The sequence below is a fragment of the Nomascus leucogenys genome, chromosome 8, assembly GCF_006542625.1.
Source record: "Nomascus leucogenys isolate Asia chromosome 8, Asia_NLE_v1, whole genome shotgun sequence".
In the NCBI taxonomy this organism is placed as follows: domain Eukaryota; kingdom Metazoa; phylum Chordata; class Mammalia; order Primates; family Hylobatidae; genus Nomascus; species Nomascus leucogenys.
This window is the reverse complement of record NC_044388.1, coordinates 64,726,052-64,749,609: the sequence shown is the minus strand read 5'-3', so window position 1 is coordinate 64,749,609 and position 23,558 is coordinate 64,726,052. Positions and strand designations below refer to the sequence as shown.

Here is a 23,558-nt window from a genome sequence, read left to right as displayed (position 1 = left end):
CTTACAATAAAGGGTAAGTGACAGCACTAGCTAGCAGCGGCACTGTATTCTCCCTGTTATGCCCCTGATTGTAGGGCTGTGACCTTGTCATTCCCTCCTAGAGCCTCAGTCCCCTCAACTATAAAATAGGAAGCTGGAATCAGTGGAGGGTCTATAGACTCCCTTCCACAGATAAGACCTATGATTAGGAGGAGGTTAAATCCCATTTTTTGTGACATTCTTTGGGTTGCTATGAAACCTTGTTGCTAAGAACACTGCCCTGTGTTTTCCTTTGTCACTATCAGGGTTGTCTGATCATTTATTTTTTAATTTTTATTTTTTATACTTTTTGAAACAGGGTCACTCTGTCGCCCAGGCTGGAGTGCAGTGGCGTGATCTCGGTTCACTGCAACTTCTGGCTCCCAGGTTCAAACAATTCTCCCACCTTGGCCTCCTGAGTAGCTGGGATTACAAGCGTGCACCACCACACCCAGGTAATTTTTTTGGTATTTTTAGTAGAGATGGGGTATTGTCCAGGCTGGTCTCAAGCTCCTGGTTTCAAGTGATCCGCCCACCTCGGCCTCCCAAAGTGCTGGGATTACAGGTGTGAGCCACCGTACCCAGCCTGAAAATTAAAAACAAAAAACAAAAGAACAGAATTCCTGACAGAAAGTTTCCTGCCACCATTTTTTTTTTTTCTGGCATCAGCAAAGGGCGGAGGCATGGGAGCTTCGTTTCTGCCTCCCGCCGGCACCCACAACCCCCATTTCACATTCTGGAGCCTGCAGCCACACGGCCAGCTCTGACTTCCGAATGCCATTTGCAGTTCTGTGGCCAACACGTGGCTCGGCAGTCGTACTTTACTGCTTGTGGTGTTGAGAGGCTGGAGCGTCTAGTGCTTTCCCGAGAAAAGCTCAGGACCTGCTGCCCTCCCACCACCGCTCCCCATCCTCAATCCCACGGGCTCACAGCAGGCACTGTTGCCCCCTAGTGGGAGGCAGGCTCCAGCCTCCAGTGAGAAACCGCTGCGGGATTCCTCCTGTCCCTTCCACGGGACTTCTCCAAGCTGGGTCCAAAAAACCCCCTCTGTAGTTCCTACACATCACACCTGGCACCTCCCCTTGGACAGGTTCCCTGAGCTTTCTCCTCCCTGGGATGAAAAGGCCGTGACTTCACCCACTCCCGGCTTGCCGGACGTCACCCCTAGATCTATCTCCTGGGGCATCTGTGGCCTGCTCTGCCACGGTCCAGGATTTGGGCCAACTGGGGCTGAAACCCAGGGAGAGGAACCTCCAGGAGGCCCAGAACTTTCCCACCAGGTCCCCCTCCTCATTCAGGTTGCCACCTGGAGAGGTGCAGGGAGCTCCCTCCCTCCTTCCTTCCCTCCCTCTGCACCAGGGCCCGGCCTTACCAAAGGCTTTGGCGACGTCCCCTGGACACGTGCAGCCTCCATCCTTCACAGAGGAAAAAGCAGGGACAGGATATCATCAGCGGGAGCTCAGCCAGGCTGTCCTCTCCCCCCAGATGACCTAGTGACTGGGGGTTCAGACCCACCACAGCCCCCAGCAAGCCCACGGGCCCAAGTCCCCCCACCACGGCTGTTGTTGTCTGATCAAGTGTACTCTCCTCAATATTGCACCTTTCACTCCCCAGGCCCATCCAGGCTTCCTCTGTGGGTCAGAAGCTGGCACCACCCACTGCCCACCTGCCTGCCTGGGCTCAGGCACGTCTGTTGCAGAGCAGGAGGCAGCAGGGGCTGTGAGTGGCAGAGGGGCTCGGCTCTCATCCCATGCCAGCCCCCTATGTAACACACCCAGCCATTCCACTGTCCACGCTCATTCTCACTCAGGAGTCACCTTTCCCTCTCTGCCTGGTGTGAGGTGAGATTTATTTAGTACAAGGGTTGAATTCTTATAAGAGCCCAGAAAAGGACATTGAGTTAATCCTTTTATCCTTCCAGGTATCTCCATGTCTCCTATTCCTCATGTATGGTACAAAGTTACCTTAAAATCAAACATCTGTTTTTCCACCCACACTGCCCATGCAGACCACACTTGGGCTGCTTTAATGTGTAGCAGGGCCAATCTGTTATCTTGGGCTGCCCAGCAAGGTTCAGCTGTTGCGGGTAATGTTTAAACACCAGCCACACAGTACAAGTCTTCTAGGATGCAGAGCTAGCTGCATTTTCTTTTCTTTTTCTTTTCTTTTTTTTTTTTTTTTTTTGGAGACAGAGTCTCACTCTTGTTGCCCAGGCTAGAGTGTAGTGGCGTGATCTCAGCTCACTGCACCCTCTGCCTCCTCCTGGTTTCAAGCAATTCTCCTGCCTCAGCCGCCTGAGTAGCTGGATTACAGGTGCCTACCACCAAGCCCAGCTACTTTTTGTACTTTTAGTAGAGACAGGGTTTCGCAACATTGGCCAGGCTGGTCTTGACCTCCTGACCTCAGGCCTCCCAAAGTGCTGGGATTACAGGCATGAGCCACCGCACCCAGCCGCTAGCTGCATTTTCTTACAAACACGACACCAAATGCCCAGGCTGTTACCTGCTATTCCTAATGTAGCCTGGGTGCAATTCAAGGGGCAAAAGGACGGCAACAGTACGCTGGAGCAGCAGCCAGACACACAGGGACAGTCACGAAAGCCATGGCACAAGGGGAGATAGCAATAGTGTCAGGGCTCACGTGACGGTGACACAGCCCAAAGCTAAGTGTGTGTCTAGGAGAAAGAGCAGGGCCTCAGAGGGAAGCACCTGTCCGCAGAAGGTGGGACCCACTTTGGGAAGGAATAGAGAAAAGACAGGGTACCCAGGCTACCCCGTGTTACAACCTGCAGGAAGGTGCATGCACCTCTGGAGTTGGAGAGCAGGGAAATGGGATGAACCACCTTGTGAAGAACATCTCAAACTGAGAACATAGGGTCTCTGTGACTCAGTCCCCTTTCTCTATCTACCAATGAGGCCTGTCACTCCAGGAGCTAGAACTCCAATACTGTTTCACTACTTCTTTGCAGCTCTGATCAAAAGGTTAAGTGTGAAGGCTGGACCTTTTCTTTACAAACATTTACTGACCATGGTTATTTCCTCAATCAAATGTGTTATTCATACATGGCTTCTCTGACCCCCAGAGGGCCACAGAGCACTGAGGAATAATTACTCCAGAGGTGGTCCTGCCATATGTTATCTGGCCCAAACCCACTGTGTAAAGACAGGGACAGGGCTTGTGGCTGTATACCCCTTGTTAATGCTTCAAAATCCTGGCATATTTATTTACTTTACCTTTCAAAGGTACAACCTCAAAATGCCCTTCGCTTGCCCTGCCAATTAATTTTAAAGTGCTTTATCTCTTTATCAAAACCAGCTCTACGCAGTGTTTCACACTTCTGGCCTCAAACACATTAAATAAACTCATGCTCGCATTAAAATAAGTCCTACACGTGTATGACTTTTAAAAAAATCACTCTTTTGTTCACTCATTTGTGTCTCCTGTGGTGTCCTGAAAATTTTGTATTATTGTGGTCAGTGATAAGGCCTGAATCAGGAGCCCTGTACCACTGGGACCCCAAGAAAATCAGCCTTTCTCTTCCCAGGATGGGCCAAGAGATCAACAGTTAATACAACTGTATGGCGTGTTGCAAAGAGGAAATCATATTTACGGCATCATCTGCTCACAGGGTGCTTTTGTATGTGCACTTGTGAAATGGACAGCGTAGACCAAACAACCATATGTGGTTAATGGTTGCACATTTAACCAAGAGCAATCCAACTTCACATGATGCCTTAGGACAGACAGGGCAGTCTAATTCCTGCCACTGTTTATATTTCCAGAAGTGTTCAAAGTGTCCTTTCATGTTCTCGGGAAGCAGAGTAGCACCAGCAATCTAAGACATACATGTGTCTTCACACATAAACATTCATAGCTGCTGAAAGGTTGTTAAAAACAACAACATTTGGGCTAGTATTCTGTTCTGTGCAAGTATTCAAAGCAGTAATGTACAAGGAGTCCTTTTTTTGTTTTTCCAAAAGAGTTAACATTATATTTAAGTACAAACGGCATCACAGGACATGAATGATAACTTGTGAATTGTCAGCCAGCCTCTTTTGCTTAAAAATACTTGCTCAGGCCAGGCACGGTGGCTCACACCTGTAATCCCAGCACTTTGGGAGGCTGAGGCAGGCAGATCGCCTAGGGTCAGGAGTTCAAGACCAGCCTGGCCAACATGGTAAAACCCCGTCTCTACTAAAACTACAAAAATTAGCTGGGTGTGGTGGTGTGTGCCTGTAATCCCAGCTACTCGGGAGGCTGAGGCAGGAGTATCACTTAAACCTGGGAGACAGAGGTTGCAGTGAGCCGAGATCATGCCACTGCACTCTAGCATGGGTGACAAAGCAAGACTCTGTCTCAAAAAAAAAAAAAAGAAAAAGAAAAAGAAAAAAAAACATACTTGCTCACATTATGTTGAATACTGACAATGAAAAAACAAAAAAGAAAAAAGAAAAATACTTGCTCATTCCTAAAACAAAGGAAGGATGGTGATGGCAAACATGGAGTAGGCAGAGAAAGGAGTTCAAGTCAGTCACCTACTAAGAACCAGCAACTATTATGAACTTAAAAGTCATTTTTCCATTCAAACTCATGAACCTGAAGGAGATATTGTGTAGACAGCAGGGGAGGGGTGGGATGGGGGCGGCGGGCCGTGGTCAGAGGCTCAGAAAGGTTAAGCAACTCTCCTAAGGTCACACAGCTATAAAAATGGAAAAACAAGTTTAGAACCAGGGGTTATCTTAAGATGATAGCATTACTGCTAATACTTATTTTCCTTTTTATGTTTATTTGCATTTCTAACTTTTCCTAGGTTAAACATATTTTGTTGGGAAAATTTTCCTGACTCAAAAAAAAGATTAATTATTTGAATGAATTTGTTTAGGTATTTCTAAATAATGGTGTGACAACAAAAAATTAACTGGTCCCACCTTAATCTTCACCTGTGCAGGAAATATCCTGAATTTTTCCTCTCTCTGCCTCTCTGAAGCCCACGTGGGCCACAACAGGAACATGACTGAAGCCCAGCCTCTTGGGTATCAGCACATGCTGAACAGACACCATGTTGTGGCTTCCTTTGAACTTCAATGGCACCACTGTGCTAACTCAGCAAATAAAGGGTAAAATGGGACAGCTGGAAGGAAATTGGACCAAGTGGCAGGATCCAAAACATCTGGTGGGTTTCCAGCAGGTTCAGGGCTACTGGCAAGTGAGAGAAATGTGCCCATGCCCTGTTAGACAAAGGGAGTATGGGGGCAATGACTGCTCTGAACCCCAAGACACTCAGCTGCTTACAGCTGAGCTGAGGGCAAGGGTCCAAATTCTAAGTCCATTCATTTGCTTTTCTGGCTAAATGGAACTCCTAACTCCATCTAGGAAACCTCTCAGTATTGATGTAAAAGGAACCTCGGAGGCCGGGCATGGTGGCTTACGCCTGTAATCCCAGCACTTTGGGAGGCTGAGGCGGGTGGATCATGAGGTCAGGGGTTCGAGACCAGCCTGGCCAGCCTGATGAAACCCTACCTCTACTAAAAATACAAAGAAAAATTAGCTGAGCATGGTGGCACGTGCCTGTAATCCCAGCTACTCGGGAGGCTGAGGCAGGAGAATCGCTTGAAGCCAGGAGGCGTTCTAGCAGTGAGCTGAGATCGTGCCACTGCACTCCAGCCTGGGCGATACAGCAAGACTCCATCTCAAAAAAATAAAAAATAAATAAAAAAGTAAAAAATAAAAAGAAAAAAAACCTCAGAGAACACAGGCAAGATCAGAAGTGCTACCTTCCGATTGCACCAGTGCCCCAGGCTTGGGATGTCATTGTCCCTAACTGTTAAATTCAGAGAAGTTGCTGCCTTGGGCACCAGCAGATGAGACCTGGTTCAGGAACACTCACCCCGCCAGTGTATGCTGAGCCTCTACTCTATAAGCCAGTGGGTCTCACACTTGAGAGGACATCAGAACTACCTGGAGGGCTCGTGTTAAAACAGGTTCCTGGGCCTCACCTGCAGAGTTCTGATTCTGTAGGTCACCTCGATGGTGGGGCCCAAGAATTTCTAACAAGTTCTCAGTTGATGCTGTTGCTGCTGGTCTGGGCACCACACTTAAGAGAACTGCTGAGATACACTATAAATTAGGTGGTACTGAGTAAAGAGATGCTAAGTTGATTTCCAATCAGATTCACCTCTGGGGCACACAGAGCCTCCACCCCACCCTACCTACCACCAATCTTTGGCCAAACAGCCCTGTAAACTAAGCAAGTTTGAAGTTTCTAGAAAGACATAAGGATCTCAGAATATGTTCAGAGTAAAACTTTATTAATCAGAACTCCACTACTTTGGAAATAGTGGTCATTCAACACTTACGATATAGGGTCCAAGTTTTGACTTGATGGAGATGCTCAATGGTTAACATTATTAGGTAATGGAGACAGGACTAATTACATATGGGGATTTTGGGGACCAACCTCTGAAAGAGCCAGTTCACTAGGATGGGGTCCCGGAATGTTGATTTGTAAAAGCCTCTCTGGTGATCCTCATGCAGCCAGCCTCAGACAAGGCTGCACTCAGGATTTAAGAACCACTGACATATTGCGGAATGGTACTACTGCCTGGCTGCTCCCGTGAGTTGAATAACCTCTCAGCAAATGTAGACCGACAGTTCTATGTCAGCCTTTTACACACTAGTTGCTCAATAAATGGATATTAATTTGTTCACTGGGGCAAAGGGTATTGAGTGGAGGGTCTTGGAACTCTGTCATTAACCAATAAGCCTTTGACCATTTATTTTACATACTATCATAGTAGATGCTTAATAGATACTTGCTGGATGAATGGATGGGTGGGTGAAAAACTTGGATGAGGCATTAGAAGGAGCCCAGGCAATTTGCACTGGACAGCGAGTGAAAGACCTTGATCTTAGCTTCAGTTGTTACCTGAGCACCATTCCCAAGACTCTCATCATCTATGGGCTAAAAGCTGCCAAGTCTCCAACCATGAACACAATGCCTCATGTGCAATTTCCCTTCTGATGCCCCTCAAGCACCTCAAAATCAACAGACACGTGCCATAGTGAACACCACACCAGCCCCGAACCTCTTCCTTTGCAGCCATCTTCCAGGTAAGCCAGCACGTGAGCCAGCCACAAACTTGCTCCTCCTTCTCCTTCTCCAGTGCCCCCCAAGCACCTACTCCATTGCTGACACTTATTTAATTCTGCCTCCCAAATGTCAGTCAATTCTGGAGATGGCTTTCAAGCCTGCTGCAGGGCACAGTCACCTCCCCCCTGAATTACTAACACTGACTCAGCTGGGCTCTCTTTTTTATTTTGCCCCTTTCAATCTGCCCCAAGGCAGTGAGTTGGGCACTCTCCTGCTCAGACCTCTGCAATAGCTCCCTAGTGCTCTTGGAGAAGTCCCACCCTTAAAGCTGGATCCCACAGCTCTTGTCCACACTTGCCCTCAAGCTTATCTCCTGCTGCCCCTCACGCCTGCCTCTCTCAGCTCACTCGCACCAGATGCAGTGACTGAGATTTGGTTCCCCAGTGCTTTTCTGTTCCCTTTTTTCTTCTCATCTGAAAAATTCCTTTTCAACCATCAGGTCTCTCTATTACACTCCAGGAAACCTTCCCTGACCCTGAATATGGGATTTGTGGCCTGTTATGGGTTGAACTGGGTCCCCCCCAAAAACTCGCATGTTGCCATCCTAACCCCTAGCATCTCAGAATGTGACCTTATTTGGAAACAGGGACAATGGACATGTCATCAGTTAAGATGAGGACATCCTGGAGGAGGGTGGCCCCTGATCCAAAAGGACTGGTATCCTCAGGAAAAGGGAATGTTTGCACACAGAGACACACACAGAGAGGATGTCACAAGCTAAGGAACCAGCAGAAGGTCACAGAGCGGCCTGGAACACATCCTTCCCTGGGGCCCTGAGAGGGAGCATGGCCCCCCCAACACCTTGATGTTGGGCTTCTCGTCTCCAGAACGGTGAGACACTGAAATTTAAGCCCCCAGTCTGTGGGGCTTTATTACAACTGTTCTAGCAAGCTGTGGCCTGGCCTACCCTGTGCTCTGAAAGCTGCCTGCACATCCTTCATCGGATGGACCACCCACCTGCTTGTATGGCTTCTGCCTACTGGGCCTGCCACCCTCACTGTGGAATCCGTGGGCAGCAGGGTCTCTGTTTCTGCTGAATGTCAGCGCTGTGACCGCAGTGCCCAGCTCCCTCCCATGCCCACAGGATGCCCAGCCAGTGGAAGAAGAGCAGCGAGGGAGCAGGGGCCTCACAAGACACCCCAGCCCCAGCCCTGGGTGGAGACTCACAGAGATGATGTGGCCCTTCAGGCCATGGGCAGAGTCAGCGCACTCAATGACGGCACTCAGCTGGGGGTACCCCACTCCTGTCTTGGTGCGGGTGGTGCACACAGAACCTGCACAGAGAAAGAAGTTGCCCCCAAATAGATGGTTATACATGAGAAGACTGTGAAATGAAATGTGCCCCCATCACCTTCGCAGCCCTGCTCTAGTGACCAGGGTGAACCTCTGTGGCAGAGGAGATGTGGGGAACGGGCTGCCCCATCTGCACAATGGAGGTCGCTGAAAACCACACTGCCTGGCCATGCACCCCTTCCGGTCCTCATCACTGTCACTGGCTGATGTCCCAGACATCGCCTTCCCCTCCACCATGCACCTGTCACTGCCACTCCTCCCTGTGGCATCGGCTTCCATGCAATAGCCAGGCACTGACCTTTCCACACTTAAATACCCACTCCTTTCCACCTTTCTACAAATCTACACTCTGCTTTAAAGGACCTCTCAGAATCCTCCCACAGCCTCATAGCTTCTTTACCTTCAACCTTTGTCAAATGACTCACCCCTCTTAAGCCTCACTGCCTGGCCTGTAAAATGCAAAGAGAAACACAACCTCCTGGGGTTGTGGCAGAGAACAAATGGCACAGGGAGGGATACTGCTTGGCCCAGGGCCTGGCCTGCAGCACCACACCCTCCACACCCTCACCTGCTCTCACTCAGCTCTGTGCTCCACGGGGCGCAGCTGTTTGCCCATCTCCCTCCTGGCTGCCCCACCTCAAGTCCCTTGCAGCCTAGCCCAAGGTTCACTTCCAGGGCAGGGCTCACACCAGCACCCTCCTGCCTGCCTGTCCCACGGTCAGCCCCAGTCCTGGTTATTCTCCCAGTTAGGTCCAGGCCAAGTCGCACTCTGACCTCTTTATCATACCTCCCCTTATTCAAGCTTCCCGGTGCCGCCACAGCACCCCACTTTACCCAGATCAGCAGAATCAAGCTCCATCTGCTCCCCTCCCTCCCCACTGCTTCTCCAATGGGGCAAGTTTCTTCCCACCTTAGGGACTCTGTACACCATGTTCTCTCTCTTGGACACTCCCCTCTGTACCAGCCTGCCTAGCCAAACCCTTCTCATCTTTCCAGCTTCTTCTTAAATGTCACTGCCCCAGGGGAGTTGTTCATCACAGTTTCAAAAAGAGGCATTTCAATCAGGATCTGTGTGAGAATGTTAAGGGTCTGTCTTCTCTGCTGGGTGGTCAGCTCCATGGACATTCACTGTTGCTATCAGGTGCTGAGAACAGAGCCTCATATATAATAAGGCACTATAAATAGTCACTGAAAGAATGTGTGGACTCAAGAATGAATGAGTCACCCACATCCCTGTCTCCACTGCCACTCACTCAGCCCCTCCCGGAGGTCTTGTGGTGTGCACGAGAGGGCGCTCTGGGGACAGGGTGCTCTGGGGACAGGGTAAAGGTGGAAGTGAACTCCTCCCTCCCACCAGACTCGGGGGTGGGATGCTTTGAGGCCCAGGCTCCTCTCCGGCTCCTGGCCGGCACCACCTTGTAGGATGCTAATTTCTGCCAGGGGTCTTAAGGGACAAGATCAGATGGAGAAGTGTGTCTGTGTCCCCCAGGCCTGGATTTAGCAGAGAAACCAGGAGAGACAGGGCAAGCCCCTCTCCTGCATCAGCTGTGGGGCAGAGTCCACAGAAGTCCTGTAGCTCCCTGTGTCCTGCTATGTGTCACTCACAGTCCCGGAGCCAACAAGTCTCATTCCCACGAAGGCGCCTTCCCCCCGCCCTGCAACCGGACGTTGTGCACAGCAGAATAAAAGGTTTAACCTCCGGTTCAGCCTCGGCTTTTCTCCTCCTCTCCCATTCAATTGCTAGATCCAGGGGTGGGGGCCTCAGCTGCAGTAGGCCTGGGGTTCTGATCATAGTGAGGGCTCTATAAAGGGTAGACCAATTGCCTTTCTTGGAAACAGCCAAGGAAGAAGCTTCAAATAACACACAGGCATGTTTGATTAGCACCCAGGTGAAAGAAGAAGTTGGTGCATATTTTCTCCTGACTAGAGGGGCAGGGAATCCATTTCTGATGCTTTCTCCCAGTTCCCAGGAGTTGCTCAATAATGAATGAAATCTATCAATCAATAGACATCCAATAATGCTATCATTTAGATACATAATACACAATGTTTTTACCATAAAGAATGTGTGAGACTTAAATATGGTCTCCAAACAATTTAAAGAAGTAGCTCCCATGCATCAGGCTCAGAGAAAGCCCCTTATTCTCTTTTTTTTTTTTTTTTTTTGTTTGTTTTTTTTTTTTTTGAGACGGAGTCTCGCTCTGTCGCCCAGGCTGGAGTGCAGTGGCGCAATCTCGGCTCACTGCAAGCTCCGCCTCCCGGGTTCACGCCATTCTCCTGCCTCAGCCTCTCTGAGTAGCTGGGACTACACCCTTATTCTCTTTAGTCACATCTGTTCTACACAGACAGCCAGAGGGGTGGGGAGAGACAGTGAGAGCAGAAGGACAATACAGATTCTGGGGAAATAGAATGCAGACACAGAGATGTGCAAGAAGAAAACAAGCGTAGTAAATGTTCGAGATCACATCTAGAAAAGCTTTGAGAGGGCCAGGCGTGGTGGCTCACACCTGGAATCCCAGCACGTTGGGAGGCCAAGGCGGGCGGATCACCTGAGGCCAGTGTTCGAGACCAGCCTGGCCAACATGGTGAAACCCCGTCTCTACTAAAAGTACAAAAAATTAGCCGGGCGTGGTGGCGCATGCCTGTAATCCCACTTAGTCGGGAGGCTGAGGCAGAAGAATCACTTGAACCTGGGAGGCGGAGGTTGCAGTGAGCTGAGATCGCACCACTGCACTCCAGCCTGGGCAACAGAACAAGACTCTCTTAAAAAAAAAAAAAGCTTCGAGCCAAGAAGCTTCTCACACACCTTTACATCCTGTACAGCACCCGCCCAACACAATGGTAGCTAGTGAACATTCAACACATATTTCCTTTTTTTTTTCTTGAGACAGGGTCTTGTTCTATCACCAAGACTGGGGTGCAGTGGCGCGATCTCAGCTTACTGCAACCTTCACCTTCCAGGATCAGGTGATCCTCCCACTCTAGCCTCCCAAGTAGCTGAAACTGCAGGTACATGCCACTGTGCCTGACTACTTTTTAATTTTTATCTTCTATTTTTAGTAGAGACAGAGTTTCACCATGTTGCCCAGGCTGGTCTCAAACTCCTGGGCTCAAGCGATCCACCCACCTTGGCCTCCCAAAGTGCTGGGATTACAGGCGTGAGCCACCGCATTAGGCCCATATTTCTGATTAAACAGGTGACTAGTGAGTGTCCCTGCCTTTGGGACTAAAAAGAGTCTTCCTAGTCTATTAGCCTATTTTGTTCTATTATCAGTCTGTCTATTACAGCCTGCCCTAAGAGGAGGCAGCCTGGCAAAGAAGAACGAGGCCTTATCTTTTCTTTGCCTTTTCAATAATGGTAGACACTCAGTAAAGACCTCTTCCCACTTGCTCAGAATACATTATTAGCTGGCTTAAATGAGTGGCAATATGAAAAACTTAACCTTGAAAATCTCCCTGTATGTTAAAAGCTTGGGTATTTTTATGAATCTAGGGCTCTTCTTCCTAATATTCTCTTCATACACATCCAGTTCCCTCAGGCTGATCACGGAGCCAAGTCACAGCTCAACAGCGTCTCCTGTGCCTCCCAGCTGTGCGTTTTTCCAACAGATTCCTCTCATGGGTTTAGGTTTGCTTCCTTTTTTGGTAGTGTCATTTGGGTGTGAGATTCTTTTGAAAAATCTTTGCTATTTTTTAGTCCCAAGCGAAAACGTGTATCTTCTTTCTTGCTCCTCAATTTTAGTGCCTGGTTAATACTGGATGTGCATGGATGAATTTAAAACATGGCAGCTCATCTTCAAGCAGGGCAAAGAAGGAAAGCGAACAGTAACTCTGCCCCATGAAAAAATGGCGCCACCCAAGACAAGGACAGAAGGCTCTACCTCGTTCTTCTGCTTAAGATGCCAATGGGTGTTCCTAAGAAAGCATGCCAGGGAGAAGAACATGGGCAAAATCTACATCTAATACGTATCAGGTAAGGAGCCAAAGGTGATCATTACCTAGGCGATGGGTCAAGTTTGAATGTGGCCTCATCACTGCAAGCTTATTTGCAATGTTTGGGGTCCCTCAAACATTCACATAAACTGGAGTCATTCATGTTTATTAACTGTCTGTATGGATTCTTCACCTATCACCTTCCTCTTCAAGGTGTATGGGGTCATTAGTGAAATGTACATTCTTCCACATTGGTTCTGAAAACAAGCCCTCGTATTCTGACCACATCCATATATTCTAACCATAATTTAGAAGGTCCCTGGGGGCATCAAAAAGCAGCTCAAGAATACTTTTCATCAAGGGCTTCCCCGAGAAGCTCAATTATGCTTCCAGAAAAAGCGTGCTTTAAATATCTGTGAATGAGTCATTCATGCATCCCCTTCCAGTGATCTCCAGTCCCTGCAAGCCCCAGATCCCATTCTTCCCCACACACGCCCTCTGCTGTGCTCCTAACAAGTCTTACCTGGTCCAACTCCCACTTTGATGATATCTGCTCCGGAAAGAATAAGCTCCTCTACCATTTCTCCTGTCACCACGTTCCCTGCCTGAGACAGAAAGAATACAGCTCATGATCATGAACTACTATTGCTGGTATAAAGGTGAGGAACCCCACACCTGAACACACGGATGTGCAGGTCCTAAAGCCACCAGACAGCTGGGGGACAAAAAAGGAACACAGAATTTCATACCTGGAGACCACTTTTGGGAAAGGCCCCTTGGGTGAGCTGTTGGCATGAGAAGATACAGCATTATATGATTTAAGAACTAGAAGAGATCTTAGAGTGTCCAGGTCACGGCTTTTCAGACATCTCAGCAATCAACAACAACAACAACAATCTTAGAGGGGGCTGGGCTTGGTGGCTCATGCCTGTAATCCCAGTACTTTGGGAGGCTGAAGCAGGCAGATCATGAGGTCAAGAGATCGAGACCATCCTGGCCAACATGGTGAAACCCCGTCTCTACTAAAAATACAAAAATTAGCTGGGCCTGGCGGCGCATGCCTGTAGTCCTAGCTACTCAGGAGGCTGAGGCAGGGCAATCGCTTGAACCTGGGAGGCAGAGGTTGCAGTGAGCCAAGATGGCACCACTGTACTCCAGCCTGGACGACAGAGCGAGACAGTCTAAAAAAAAAAAAAAAATCTTAGAGGGACCCCAAATACAAAAAGTCAGCAATGAAACACTCTCTTGGTAATTAAAATCTTTAGTGTTGGGCAAAAAAATGTTTCACAGTTTGCAAAACCCCTGAAGAATCTCTATAGAACCCCACAGAGTCAGAATTAGAAAACACAGTTAAGAAAATAGCAGTGTGCCCCACTCTCTAGGGCTGGGATTCCCATCTAGACAGGAAAAGGCAGATGAGCCCTCATGGACCACATAGCATCAGCACGTGCTCAGTTTACAGAATATGAAGCTTTGGCCTAAGAACACACAACCCTCCAGGAAGTGGCAGAATCTATCAACTAGAAGGATGTGTCTGGTTTGGAAATAGTACAAGTTCTTTCACTGCAGGAGTGTAGGAGTGCAAAAATAGCCCTTTTTATTACAACTCACTGCCCTGTGGATTCTTCAGCCGGTATATAGGATACTTGGCAAGATGCCCTGGCTGAGTTTTCACAACTGTGCAAAGTCATATTTTGCAAAATGAATCCTTACTCATTCCACTCATGTTTTTTGCACTGAAGTCCAAATGTCTTCTCTCTGAATTGCTTCCCAGCGGGAATTTTTCTTTTTTAACGTAGACAAAATGACTTTTAACTTCATATAAAAGGATGTGGGGAGAAGGTGATGAGGAGGGCTCAAAGCTTTAATCCAAACAGTAGCTGACAATGGAAAAATCACAGATGGCCCAGAAAGAGGACTAGAGGTAGATTAAAGAATTAAAATTAAAGTTATACTCCCCAAATTCAGAAGGAAACCTTGAATACTTTCAATAAGCATAAAAGTGAAAAAACATAATGACAGAGCTGTCTACATAAAAACTAAAAACTTGGCCAAGTGCAGTGGCTCACGCCTATAATCACAACACTTGAGAGGCTGAGGTAAGTGGATTGCTTGAGCCCAGGAGTTCGAGACCAGCCTGGGCAACATGGCAAAATCCTGTCTCTATGTAAAAAAAAGAAAAAAAAAACTTAAATACATGTAAACACAGATATTCATACAATCAACAAATACCCAGGTAGAGAAAAATATCTACAATTTTGACAAAGGGTTATTATCCTTAACATAATAAGAGCTCTTACAAACCTGTAAGAAAAACGCTAACACCTCATAGAGTAAGTGCCAAAGGACATGAATACACTACTGAAATAAAAGTGGCTAAGAAAAATGGAAAAAGTGTTCAACCTCCCGAATAATCAAATGTAAACTAAGGTACCTATGAGGTACTACTTTTCACTTAACAAATTATCAATAGTTGTAAACAGTAAATACTAAAGAGAAAACATCAGACAGAATCTCTCTTTCTTCTGGGAAAATTTATTGTAGTATGAGTTTTCCCAGAAAGCAACTTGTCCGTATAAAAGAAATAGGCGCTTCCTCGTATTCAACAATTCTTCTAAGATTCTCTCCCAAGGAAATAATCATAGTGTGGACAAACATTTAACTACAAAGATGTATTATCTGTAACAGTGCAGAACTGTAAATATATTCCCTAAAATGAAATGATCCAACAATTTATGACCCATCCATATGGTGTTTTTAAGAGTGGCTTTTTGTTTTGTTTTGCTTTTGAGATGGAGTCTTGCTCTGTCACCCAGACTGGAGTGCAGTGGCATGATCTCACTGCAACCTCTGCCTCCCGGGTTCAAGACTCTCCTGCCTCAGACTCCCTAGTAGCTGGTATTACCGGCACACACCCCCCTGCCCAGCTAATTTTTGTATTTTCAGTAGAGACGAGGTTTTGCCAAGTTGGCCAGGCTGGTCTCAAACTCCTTACCTCAGGTGATCTGCCCACTTTGGCCTCCCAAAGTGCTGCAATTACAGGTGTGAGGCACCACACCCAGCCTAAGAGTGGTTTAACAGCGTGGGAAAAAATGCTTAAATGCTTTTAGTATAATATTGGGAGAAATAGAAATCTCAATTTTGTTATTAAAAAAATTGTATGTGTGTATGAAAAAAAAACACCAAAATGCTAACAGATGATGTCTAGGTGAAGAGATGATCAAACTTTGTTTCTTCTTTAATCTTTTCTAGATTTTATACTAGAAAGTGTGTTACTTTTATAATTAAATGGGGGCAGGAGTGTTTAGTTTTGTTTTTTACAGTGCGAGGAACAGCATGATGAGCTCTGTCCCTGATAGAGAACCTCACAGGAGCCTAAGAAGCAGGGCACGAGCTCCAGTTCTTCCCCAGTGGCTGACTTGCTAAACAACCAAACAAAACCAAAAAAACTTTAGAGAAGCTATGCTAAGCCCACCACACATTTTGTTTTCTTTTCTTTTTCTTTTTGAGATAGGGTCTCACTCTTCTCTCCCAGGCTGGAGTGCACTGGCACAAACGGCTCGCTGCAGGCTGAACCTCCCAGGCTCAAGCGGTTCTCCTGCCTCAACCTCCCAGGTAGCTGGGATTACAGGTATGTGCCACCACGCCTGGCTAATTTTTGTATTTTCTGTAGAGACAGAGTTTTGCCTTGTTGCCTAGGCTGGTCTCAAGCTCCTGAGCTCAAGCAATCTGCCTGCCTCAGCCTCCCAAAGTGCTGGGATTACAGGCATGAGCCACTGTGCCCGGCCACAATTTCATTTTCGATGTGGATTTCTCTTCCCCAATCTGGCGCCACCTACTAACCGTTTTATTTTTAAGGGGCTACTTTAGACAAAATAAATTAATTCAAGTCAGCTTACCATAGACGTACCAGGTACAACCAGGTAGAGTCAAAGTAAGTTCTACTTACTTATTTAATTATTTTTAAAACAGAGATAGGGTCCTGCTATGTTGCCCAGGCTGGTGTCTAACTCCTGGCCTCAAGTAATCCCCCCACCTCTGCCTCTCAAAGTGCTGGGATTACAGGTATGAGCCACCTCAACTAGCCAAAGTCAGCTTAAAAACATCAAGAAGGCTGACACCGCTTTAGTAACCCAGAAGCTTGTGCAAATGTCTCTCCATCCCATCAGCTACCTGTGTGACTGCTGAATCCATCCATAGTCCAAATGTGGTCACTGACACTGTCTGGAAAAACCCAAAGTGATTATGAAATGTCTCAACCATGAGGGACTCCAAAGAAAGAATGCTTCCAGGAGGATGAGGGAGTTTCCACTGGCAGGAACAAAGAGCTGTCAATTCAAGTTTGAAATCAAGAAGGGCAAAATAGGGGAAAAGAGGAAAAAACCAAATCAGAAATGAGAACATGACAGGAGTGTGGTCAGGCTTTAGTGAAGTCCCTGGTGTACCGTCGAGCAGCCTCTGGGAATGGGGTGTGATAATAGGGGCCAGGAAGCAGCTGGTCAGAGTGATTAAGTGAGGAGTCTACTTTATCTTGTCATGAAGCACCTTGGGTGTGGAGCGGATACAGGGGTGTCAGAATGGGACTGTGCGTAGCAGCACAGCAGGCTCAGTCACCCAGGCAGTTCATGCAGGTTCATTTCTTGGGCAGCCACGACAACATGGAAGCAATGAACCCTGGTCCAGAGCACTGAGGCAGGCAGATGGAGGATTCTGATAGGCAACCCCTCTTCCTAGGGAAGCCAAGCATGTTTTGGGCTCCCCCATGCTCTGGAAGGCAACAATTGCTCCTCTGTCTCAAGGAGAGGTTGAAAGTCATGGAAAAGACATAAAAAGTGGCCAAGCCAAGACTTCAAGAACTTTTGTACCATTTTTTAAAAAGTTGGTATGGTCTGAATGTTTACGTCCCTCCAAAATTAAAATGCTGAAAGCTTTACTCCCAAGGTGGTGGTGATACTAGCAGGTTGGGATTTGGGGAGGTGAATTAGGTAGGTCATGAGGGCATAGCCCCCAACAAAGGGATTAGTGGCCTTCTAAGAGAGGACTGAGAGAGCTCCACAAGAGGTGACAATGAAAAGATGGCCATCTATCTGAGCCAGGAAGCCGGCCCTCACCAGATACTGAATCTGCCTTGATATTGGCCTTCTCAGCTTTCAGAACTGTGAAAATAAACTTCTGATTTGTATTATTTATTTTTGAGACAGGGTCTCACTTTGTCACCCAGGCTGGAGTGCAATGGCGCAATCACAGCTCACTGTAACCTCAACTTTCCAGGCTCAGGTGATCCTCCCATCTCAGCCTCCTGAGTAGCTGGGACTACAGGCATGTGACACCACGCCCAGCTAATTTTTTGTATTTTTAGTAGAGATGGAGTTTCTCCATGTTGACCAGGCTGGTCTCAAACTCCTGGGCTCAAGCAATCTGCCTGTCTTGGCCTCCTAAAGTGGTAGGATTACAGGTATGAGCCACCACACCAGGCCAACTTCTGATTTTTATAATATAAGCTATTCAGATTACGGTATCTTGTTACTGCAGCCTGAACAGAACTAATGACAAAAGGTCTCTGGGCAAAAATGAAAACAAAAACTGCTTTGCCCCAATTTTTCCAGCTTTCCTTTAGGCCTCAACATCTATGGCAAAATAAGTTCAGAAAGATCTGGGGTTGAATGCTAGACCTCCCTCATTACTGGGTACTTTTGAGCAAATCACTTCAACCAGTCTCCATTTATCCTGTTATAAAATGGGGGTGGATGTACCCACTTTTACTCCTTAAAAGGTTTACAAAGAAAGTTCTCTCAAATTCTTAGCACAGGGCCCAGCTCTTGGTGGTGCTTTATAAATGTTAGTCCCTCCATTTAAGAGTACTTTCTGTATATTGCTCCTTTACCCATTCTTTTTAGTTTATTTTGTAAGTGTGGTCAAATACACAAAAAATTTACTAGGTGTAAATTGTACACATAGAAAATAAAAATTTTTGTTTTTTAAATATTTTTTATTTTTATTTTTTTGTGAAGGGACTTAGTGGCACTGAACTGTACACCTAAAAATAAAAAACATTTAAAATTTTTAATTTAAAATAAAATTCATTTTATTTTAAATTTATTTAATATAAAATTTGTTAGTAAATAAGTTTTTTACAAAGTACAGTTCAGTGGCATTGAGTACATTCACACTGTTGTACAACCATCACCATTATTCATCTCTGGAACTTTTTAATCATCTCAAACTGAAATTCTGTACCCATTAAACAGTAATTTCACCCACTTTTCACTGGTTTTTCTGGGGTCCTCTTGCAAGAAAAATCCTTTCCATAGGATGATAAAAGGCAAGGGTTGGCAAACAGGCAGCAGGCAGCTAGATTTGGCCCACAGGCTGTGATGTGCCAATCTCTAACATAAAAATAAAAATATCACCAGGCACGGTGGTTCACGCCTGTAATCTCAACACTTTGGGAGGCTTAGACAGGTGTATCACCTGAGATCAGGAGTTCGAGACCAGCCTGGCCAATATGGCAAAACCTCGTCTCTACTAAAGATACAAAAACTAACCAGGTGTGCTACTCAGGAGAATCACTTGAACCTCGGAGGCAAAGACTGCAGTGAGCCGAGATCGCACCACCACACTCCAGCCTGGGCAACAGAGTGAGACTCCATCTCACCAAAAAAGAGTATAAACCCGTGACTGTTCCCAAGCACGTGGAAAATGTCCCACTACCTGCCCAGGGAAAAATAGTTGCTATCCAGGCAACAGCCACGTTAAACTGAGTTTATTATGTGACTCTTGAGAGAACATCACCTTCGTAGCTTTCAGCTATGGTTCCAGAATGTGGGTGAAAACAGAAAATCCAGGGAACACGGCCTGAGAGGTGCTCTCAGCCACACACACCCCTTGTACCTCAGGGGAGACACACTCGACTGGTGAGGCCCCAGACCTGCCCCAAGCCTTCAAGGAATATTCAATGTGTCTGCCTGCTGTGAAGCGGCGTAGAACGGAAATGTCTGTGTGGCTGAGAACCTTAAGAATGTGGGCAGGACATTGAGCCATCAGTCACGCATGGAGATGTCAGGGTCCTGCCCTGGAGATCCAGCCCATGGCTCCCGGAGATCTACCCACAGCACCTGACACGGCATTGCCCCAGGGGAGTAGAGCTTTGCCTCCATCTAATCTGGACAGATTAGATCTCAGGTACCTATTTCCTCCAGACCAGGTCAGAAAGAGCCACCAGCACAAAAGCATCTCCCAGAGCCAACACACAGACCTCCAAGTCCCAGTGTGTCCGGAACTGGTTCCTTCTGGTGGGTTCTTGGTTTCGCTGGAGCCGCAGACCTTTGCGGTGAGTGTTACAAATTTTAAAAGATGGCGTGTGGGGAGTTTGTTCCTTCTGGTGGGTTCATGCTCTTGCCGACTTCAGGAGTGAAGCCGCAGACCTTTGCAGCCAGTGTTACAGCTCTTAAAGGTGGCACCTCCGGAGTTATTTGTTCCTCCTGGAAGGTTCGTGGTCTCGCTGACTTCAGGAGTGAAGCCGCAGACCTTCGTAGTGAGTGTTAACAGCTTTTTTCGAGACGGAGTCTCACTCTCACCCAGGCTGGACTGCAGTTGCACAATCTCGGCTCACTGCAAGCTCCACCTCCCGAGTTCACGCAATTCTCCTGCCTCAGCCTCCCGACTAGCTGGGACTACAGGCGCCTGCCACCGCGCCCGGCTAATTTTTCTTTTTTTTGTACATTTAGTAGATAGAGATGGGGTTTCACTGTTAGCCAGGATGCTCATGAGCTCCTGACCTCATGATCCACCCACCTCGGCCTCCCAAAGTGCTAGGATTACAGGTGTGAGCCACCACACCCAGCCATGTTACAGCTCTTTTAGGTGGCACATCCAACATGCCACTTTTCACATAAGTGTTACAGCTGTTTCAGGTGGCACGGCCAACATGCCACTTTTCACAGGGACTGTTACAGCTCTTTTAGGGGGCACATACGAAATGCCACTTTTCACAGGAAGTGTTACAGCTCTTTCCGGTAGCACACCCAGAGTTTTTCACTTCTCATGGGTTCATGGTTTACAGACTTCAGAAACGGAAGCCGCACACCCTTCGCAGTGTTAAAGGTGGTGCACCCGCCGTAGTTCATTCATCGTCGAGTGTTACAGCTCTTAAAGATGGCAAGTATTACAGCTCTTAAAATAACCCATATGGGAGTTGCTCATTCCTCCCAGTGGGTTTGTGGTCTAGACTTCAGCAGTGAAGCCATACCTTCAGTGAACATCACAGCTCTTAAAACTGGCGCAACTAAAATTGCCTCTTTCTCCCAGCGGGTGGGTTCACAGTCTCAGTATCTTCAGAAATCAAACCGCACACCTTTGCAATAAGCATTACAGCTTAAAAACGTGGCGTGGACCCAAACAACGAGCAGCAGCAGCAGAACAAACCAAGAAACACTTCAACAGCATAGAAGGGGACCACAGCAGGCTATCGGGGTTGGTGTCAGCAGCCAGCTTTTATTCCCTTATTTGGCCCTGCCCACATCCTGCTGATTGGTCCATTTTACAGAGCACTGATTGGTCCATTTTACAGAGCACTGATTGGTCCATTTTACAGATTGCTGATTGGTGCGTTTTTACAGAGTGCTGATTGGTGCGTTTACAAACCTTTAGCTAGACACAGCACTGCTTGCTGCGTTTTTACAGAGTGCTGATTGGAGCATTTACCATCCTTTAGCTAGACACAGACTGCTGACTGCTGCATGTACAAACCTTTAGCTACACACAGAGCACTGACTGATGCATTTACAATCCTCTAGCTAGACAGAATAGTTCTCCAAGTCCCCACTCGACTCAGAATGTCAAGCTGGCTTCACCTCTCACCAGCAAGCCTGAACTGGTGACATGTGGGGGACAATAGCAAAAATTTGCAGGCTCAGACAAGCCACCTGGCCCTGAATACCAGGTCCAGCTCTCACTGGTGGTGTAACCCTCAGAAGGCTTCCTGAGCTCTCTAGGACTAAGTTTCACATCAACAAAAGTAGGTGCTATTACCTCTACCCAAAGATTTGTTACTAGAAAAGAAGTTCTGGCCAGGTATGGTGATTCATGCCTGTAATTTCAACACTTTAGGAGGCAGAGGTAGAAGGATTGCTTGAAGTCGGGAGTTTGAGATCAGCCTGGTCAACACTGCAATATTCTGTTTCTACAAACATTTTTTTAAAAAAGTGCCTAGTCTGTGCTAGTGCCTTTTTCCACAGTACTGGTACCCGAGAACACATTATTTTCTTTCCTCCCTGAAAGCCACCAGGCAAATGGCCACAGGACTTGGTATACTCTTCAATCAGCCAGCCCCTCAATAGGACCTTTTCTGCCAAAGGTGTTCTCTAAAAATCCCTGCTTCTCCTACCCCTATGTGGCAAGGCCTGTCTTAGGTGAAAGGTTTCAGGCCTCTGAGCCCAAGCTAAGCTATCATATCCCCTGTGACCTGCACGTACACATCCAGATGGCCGGTTACTGCCTTAACTGATGACATTCCACCACAAAAGAAGTGAAAATGGCCTCTTCCTGCCTTAACTGATGACATTGTCTTCTGAAATTCCTTCTCCTGGCTCATCCTGGCTCAAAAGCTCCCCCACTGAGTACCTTGTGACCTGTACTCTGCCTGCGAGAAAACCCCCCTTTGACTATAATTTTCCTTTACCTACCCAAATCCTATAAAGCGGCCCCACCCCTATCTCCCTTCACTGACTCTCTTTTCGGACTCAGCCCGCCTGCACCCAGGTGAAATAAACAGCCATGTTGCTCACACAAAGCCTGTTTGGTGGTCTCTTCACACGGACGCACATGAAATTTGGTGCCGTGACTCGGATCAGGGGACCTCCCTTGGGAGATCAATCCTCTGTCCTCCTGCTCTTTGCTCCATGAGAAAGATCCACCTACGACCTCAGGTCCACAGACCGACCAGCCCAAGAAACATCTCACCAATTTCAAATCCGGTAAGTGGCCTCTTTTTACTCTCTTCTCCAACCTCCCTCACTATCCCTCAGCCTCTTTCTCCTTTCAATCTTGGCGCCACACTTCAATCTCTCCCTTCTTTTAATTTCAATTTCTTTCATTTTCTGGTAGAGACAAAGGAGACACGTTTTATCCGTGGACCCAAAACTCCAGCACCGGTCACAGACTAGGGAAGGCAGCCTTCCCTTGGTGTTTAATCATTTCAGGGACACCTCTCTGATTATTCACTCAGGTTTCAGAGGTGTCAGAACACGCAGGGACGCCTGCCTTGGTCCTTCACCCTTAGCAGCAAGTCCCGCTTTTCTGGGGAAAGGGCAAGTATCCCAACCCCTTCTCTCCGTGTCTCTACCCCTTCTCTGCCTTTCTGGGGGGCAAGAAATCCCCAACCCCTTCTCCTTCACTATTAGCGGCAAGTCCTGCTTTTCTAGAGCAGGGGCAAGTACCCCAACCTCGTATCTCTGTGCCCCAATCCCTTATTTCCGTGCCCCAACCTCTTGTATCTCTGCGCCCCAATCCCTTCTTTCCGTGCCCCAACCTCTTATCTCTGCACCCCAATCCCTTATTTCTGTGCCCCGACCTCTTATCTCTGCGCCCCATCCCTTATTTCTGCACCCCAATCTCTTATCTCTGCGCCCCATCCCCTATTTCCATGCCCCGACCTCTTATCTCTGCGCCCCAACCCCTTATTTCCACACCCCAACCCCTTTCCCGCTTTTCTGGAAGATAAGAACCCCCGAACCCCTTCCCTCCGTGTCTCTACTCTCTTTTCTCTAGGCTTGCTTCCTTCACTATGGGCAACCTTCCACCCTCCATTCCTCCTTCTTCTCCCTTAGCCTGTGTCCTCAAAAACTTAAAACCTCTTCAACTCTCACCTGACCTAAAATCTAAGCGTCTTATTTTCTTCTGCAATGCCGCTTGACCCCAATACAAGCTCAACAGTAGTTTCAAATAGCCAGAAATGGCACTTTCAATTTTTCCATCCTATAAGATCTAAATAATTCTTGTCTTAAATGGGCAAATGGTTTGAGGTGCCTGACGCCCAGGCATTCTTTTACACAGTGGTCCCTTCCTAGTCTCTGTTCCCAATGCAATTCCTCCCAGATCCTCCTTCTTTCCCTCCCACCTGTCCCCTCAGTCCCAACCCCAAGCGTCGCTGAGTCTTTCTAATCTT

The 23,558-nt window shown here is 47.4% G+C and overlaps 1 protein-coding gene across 1 annotated transcript in view; it reads right to left on the bottom strand.

Annotated features, from left to right (window-relative positions):
- Window positions 1-23,558, bottom strand: part of GMPR (guanosine monophosphate reductase) — a 58,337-nt gene that overhangs the window by 8,727 nt on the left and 26,052 nt on the right. The window contains exons 5-7 of the mRNA XM_003263539.3: window positions 12,918-12,999; window positions 8,336-8,442; window positions 1,391-1,433 (exon numbers count right to left, since the gene is read on the bottom strand). Coding sequence (XP_003263587.1) covers window positions 1,391-1,433; window positions 8,336-8,442; window positions 12,918-12,999 — 232 coding nt within the window. The remainder of the gene's footprint in view (window positions 1-1,390; window positions 1,434-8,335; window positions 8,443-12,917; window positions 13,000-23,558) is intronic.